At 37.2% G+C, this 5587-nt stretch overlaps 1 protein-coding gene across 1 annotated transcript; it reads right to left on the bottom strand.

The window, feature by feature from the left end:
* Positions 1 to 1903: 1903 nt before the first annotated feature.
* On the bottom strand, positions 1904 to 4968 carry LOC117121002 (juvenile hormone acid O-methyltransferase-like). Its single transcript, XM_033266094.1, has 4 exons — positions 4668 to 4968; positions 4202 to 4524; positions 3673 to 3814; positions 1904 to 2541 (listed from the first exon to the last, which is right to left on the bottom strand). The coding sequence occupies exons 1-4, from the start codon at positions 4837 to 4839 to the stop codon at positions 2375 to 2377; spliced, it is 804 nt and encodes a 267-aa protein (XP_033121985.1). The 5' UTR covers positions 4840 to 4968; the 3' UTR covers positions 1904 to 2374.
* Between the last annotated feature and the right edge of the window lie 619 nt (positions 4969 to 5587).

Raw genomic sequence — 5587 nt, 5'->3', positions numbered from 1 at the left:
GCCTACAGGAAATAGCACCTGGCAACCTGCAGAGCCGCTACCCCTATTTTATCAATTTGCAGGGCAGTATAGGAGTTAACGTTATTAATGGGGACTAAAGTACATACCCAACTCGGCCCCAAACCAGTGGATAATGTGTGCATTGTTATTCTAAATGTTTTTAACGACGAATAAACAATATAATATTAGTGGCGGATCCAAGTGATTGAAATAAAAGGGCCAGGGAGGAACTGTCACATTTGCAGAGTCTATAAGAAAAAAAGTTACAAATAGGCCCTATGGCACCTTTAGATGGCCGGAAATGGCACTTTACAAAATTTCTTTTTTTATCATTTAAAAAATCATTTGAAAAATTTAGTGGGCCCCTTGCCGGCAGGCCCTCCCGTCTTTACTCCGCCACTGGATATAATATGATCATGGAGGAATTAGTTTATCCTCCATATGATATATGCCCTACAGCCGATTTCAGGGACACATTATGCTGTTGCCCTGATGAGGCTAAGGTAAGAAAATGTATTATTATATGGCGCGTCTACATGGCCCGAAATGGCACTCACAAACCTAAATTTATGAATGTAATTTTTTTTTTATCTCCATTTTTTTGACAAATTTGTGGTCACGGACCGACAGTTCCCCCTCCTTTTAATCGCCACTGGATGTAATATGATATATACCCTACAGTCGATTTCAGAGACACATTATGGCGTTGTGTGTCAACAAAGTCCTTTTTGGTCATTGTGCTAGATCGAGGAACCTATTGGTAGGCCCCTTTGGGCCCTAAGTCGGGGGCATAAGAGCGCATCGGGGTTACGCCACTGCCCAAACCGTTGGGACTAAGGCGAGCACGTTTTTGTTTGATATTTTAAAGTTGGTTCAACTATATTGTGCACCTTTTTTGAATCACACCAGGTCATCATACTTCATGAATAGACCTACTAATTACTTCACTGCAATCAGGTCATTGATTGTTCTATTATTGTTAATATCATACCAATATATGTATCAGCGACTCATGAAGACCTTAAATGATAAAATATATATGACTTTACACTGTAAATATAATTTTAATATGTTTTCGAATATTTTATGGATGCAGTATTCATGCTCGTTACGATTCTGTATCTGTTTTAAACAATTTCAGGATGTATGAGTATTATGAGTTTCGTCTAAATAGACCCCACCACGGCTCTGTCTCTGGGTCCGATCAGGTTATCTTTTAGGGCCCGGCAATTATCTTGCACTGCTGGGGCCTGTCACTACCTCGCTACGCCTCTGAGAGAATTATGATAACGATGACAGTGATAATGGCCATGATAGTGATAATGGTGATGATGATGAAGATGATGATGATGATGGTGTCAAGTACGATAACGAAGACGCTAATGATGATGAAATTGATGTTGACATAGATGATGTCATGGTCTGAGTTATGGAGATGCTAATGCAGGCTGAAGGTGAAGTGAGTGTCAAGCTGAAAATAAATCGAAAGAGCACTCGGTCAGGGTGCGGGAACAAAAGTCCCGGGTAAATAAATAAACATGTATTAAAAAGTAAAATGCATACTGTAATTGAAATTGAATATGAGCAGATGTAAAGGGGGTGGGGGAAGACTGGGGAAAATGGCACAGGGGTAAAATGTCCAGGGGATGTCCGGGGAGGGGGAAGTCATTTTTGGAGGAAATCAGCCTACTTTCATATTCTACTACCAGCACACACATTACATTACAATAATTATTAATGTTCTCCTCAGCCCCAACCATGATTGGGGCTAAGGTGGCCATGACTGTGAAAGTCCTGCCTGGCTGGTCCCTTTCGAACTCATGGACCTGTCTCTTCAGATCTTCGGATCAGACACCATTATAGAAACATATGTCATTCCACAAATTGAAAACCTCAAATAAAGTTCCATTGAAAGCAAGGTTTTTTATTCAAATATTATTTAATAGATTATTAGAAACTTATTCAATGTTTTAATTTATGAATAAAATGATATTGATATTGAATTTTTATTGACGTAGTTGTTAAATTAGTTCATATTATTGTTGGATTACTATACTTATTTTAAAAACTTTACCAACTAAACACACTCAGTCAAATAGCTGTAACGTAATATGATAATAACGTAATAACATAATGGCAAAGCTACTGTAGGACTATATAAAAGAAAAAACAGAAAACTGGATAACACTCATGAACGTTAATGAGTATTTAAATGCTCATTACAAATACGTGAAGAAAGTTTTACTTTGAGCATATGTACCGTACATCACAATACTTGCGATTTTTTGTCGGAGTGGTTATAAGTACTCGAAGAAGTTCTAAATAAATGATATTGGGCCTATTAAATATTTTATCTCTGGAATCTCCTATAAAATTATTTTTTAATAGCATGGACGACAATAACTTCCATGTTGATGTGTCTGTGTCCTCGATGATTAACGGGAAAGTTTTGGTGACACCAATCTGTCGCATCTTGAAGAAACTCAGTGTGGTATTGTTGTGGCAAGTATCGCAGGTGTCCAAGAAGTGTACGCAGGTATTCTAAAAAAATATGCAACAAGATTAATTCATCATTACCAGCATTATTACTGCTTGTTAATACTTCATTAAGTCGGATCGTACGACAGACCGACCAACGAATCCAGGACCTTTCCGCTCTCTGTGATCGTTTGACGACGCACAACGCCAGGCAGTGGACCAGAATAAAATCAAAGTGCGCCAAAAGTCGAAAATGGGTGATGTGTTCAAACTTGTCTAAGTTGTTTGAGGAAGAAAACATTCTATATTATATTAATCACAAATAATTTCATATATTTGGTGAATTGTTATGGTGTCATATAACCATAATCATAACAAAGTATACATTTTCTGCTTGAAATAATCAAAGCGACAATTTTGAAAAACACTCTGTGATTTTATTTTGACAAAAGGAGTGAACTTGATACTTCATGCAGTACTATTATTGACCAATTTAGATTAAAATTTAAAATGCCACTACTGGTACGTTTTGGGAATGAAGGACACTAAATTTGAGCCCACCACAAAAGCGCCGTATTCATTAAAATATATTTAAGGTATAAGGTAACTTTTATGATAGACTGTGATAGACTATATGAGGGCCAGTGGCGTATATAGGAGTCTTAAAATAGGAGGGGAACGGGTGCGAAGGTGGAGTATGTTGGTGGTGGGGGTCGACGACTTAGTGAGGGGCGCTAAGTCGCAAAATAAGGTGATACGAGGTGATTTTAACTTCTTGAGCGTGATTGTTTTGCATCAGACATTTTCAAAAAGGGCGTGGAGTGGGGGGGGGGGTTCTTTTTGATACGAAAGTAGATGAACCTAAACAAGGTTCAGGAAATTTAAATCATGGTAACACAGCTCGCAGATTTGCGAGTTGTAAACCTAGCAGGGGTGAAGGATTCTTGTCAATAAGGTATGGAAAATGAATCTACCCAGGTAATACAATAAATATTTGCGTCGTCCAATAAAACAGTAATTTAATGGCGTTATACATTGAAAGATACTTTCCTTGAAATCTGCGCATCTGAAAACCCCTTATATGTTTCAATAACCAATGTAATATGAGTGGGCCTAATTAAATTAAGTAGTCAAAAAAGATATAACATGAATAGGGCCTATACCTACTAAACAGTTTATCAACAGTTAACGTACCGTTCAATTCTTCTTTACTGAAGATGTCGATATTTTCACATGGCTTATATGACTTTCCTTCGAGTACTTCTAAACCAACAGATTCAAATAGTTTCAGGGTATCATCAAGATTCAAATGATTGTACATTTTATGAACGTAACCCTACAAAGTAGAAAAGGTGATGGAGAAATACATTATCTTTAAAATATAGTAACCGGTCAGTGGCGGATCCAGGAAGTCAACATAAAGGGGCATGGGAGGGACTTTCGCGGATGAAGAGTCTAGACCCGGCTCAGCCAAAACATGGATGGGGCTGAGATTAGAAAAGTTATGATTATGGCACCCTAATGGCCGGAAATGGCACTCACAGAACTAAATTTGATTCGAATGATTCTTTTTCCTCAATTTTTTGAATTTTGAAAGTGTGTGTGGGTGGGGGAGGTGGGGGGGGGGTGTTGGCTCAGCAGACCCGCCTTTGAATCCACCACTGCAGGCTTAAGAGGAGTAAGTTTGTTTAAACTTTAGATGCATAATGGCAAATTTACAAACCTCAAGATGTTTTTTCCATTTAGCATGGTTCTTTAAATAATAGGGAAGTTCATCAGGACCATTGCCTAGCATTTGATGTATCGGTCCGTTGAGCAAGATGAAACACTCCCCGCCAAGTTTTAGACAATCGTAGATGTTACGAATTGCCCCAACTTTATCCTGTACCCAGTGCAAAGCATGTACTGAAACAACTTTGTCAAATGTAACTTTCCACGTAGGAAAGTGTTCAATGAAATTTTCAGCGTCTGCAACTTCATACATTATGTTCGCGCGTTGATGTGTTTGTCTGGCAACGTCGATCATATCATTTGAAATATCAATACCTTAACGGAAAGAGAAAATGAGAATAATTAAAAATTATTATTATTATTATTAGTAACATCCTGTCTCTTATACACATCTAGATGTGTATAAGAGACAGAATCAATTGCTTGTTTTAACAGAAATTAAATATTGAAATACTCACCGATGACAGAATAGGCACGTTTTCCTATTTCATAAACTAAATCTCCAGTGCCGCAGCCGATATCAAGGACCTTATCGTCTGCATTTATACCAAAATCTGGCATATAATAATCAATCGAGGCTTGCTGGATGCCTCTTCTTTCAGAATAGAGACGCGCCTCACTTGAATTCATGATATTCAATACTTCGATAGGCAATTATCAAACTGGATATGTTTGTTGCGATGTCAGTTTACAAAGTTGGAAGATTTTATTCTACATCCGCCTGATATATTCTCTTAAACGTTCTGATTGTTCGAAATATTTGCATTACAAAAAACAACCTTTTGGTGTCTGACTTTTCATAAGTTCGTTCTGTAGAGGGCGCAAATGCTGTTACTGTTATTGTTGCACGTTGAACAAGACTTGCTTATTTCTCATTCTGGACAGCGCCACCAACGAGAAAGTAAAAAAAATAGATCAAAAAAGAAAAAAGGATTCGAGTATAGGGCGCCAATTAAATTATGAATGGCGCGCACTAAGTGCAATAAAGAGTGAGTAACCCAAAATTAGGGCCGGGAACCCAGGCTAATTAACAATAAAACCCACTCAAAATAGTTCCGATCATTTTTAGCTAAAACTGATAGAAAAAAATGAATACAAAGGTGGTTAGTTTAACGATCTTAAAATATGCAGGAGATCAATGAAAATACGCATTCTATTTTCGTTGTTTTTCAATGATCTCCACCATTGTTGAAAACTATAAGATTAATTATAGTTCAATAAGTTTATCTCATGAACAATAACCACTGTAAAGTGCTGTACTTCTGTGGATTGACCTAAAACTAAATGCAACAGAAATAATTTTCTAGGAATCTGTGCTACAAATTCACACATAATAATTTTATATTCAAAATCCCTAAAATATCTTATCATGGGATCG

Source organism: Anneissia japonica, unplaced genomic scaffold (assembly GCF_011630105.1).
Source record: "Anneissia japonica isolate Jap-2015-1 unplaced genomic scaffold, ASM1163010v1 scaffold287570_len18390_cov153, whole genome shotgun sequence".
NCBI lineage: Eukaryota > Metazoa > Echinodermata > Crinoidea > Comatulida > Comatulidae > Anneissia > Anneissia japonica.
The sequence above is the reverse complement of the archived record's forward strand: the minus strand, read 5'-3'. Positions and strand labels throughout refer to the sequence as shown.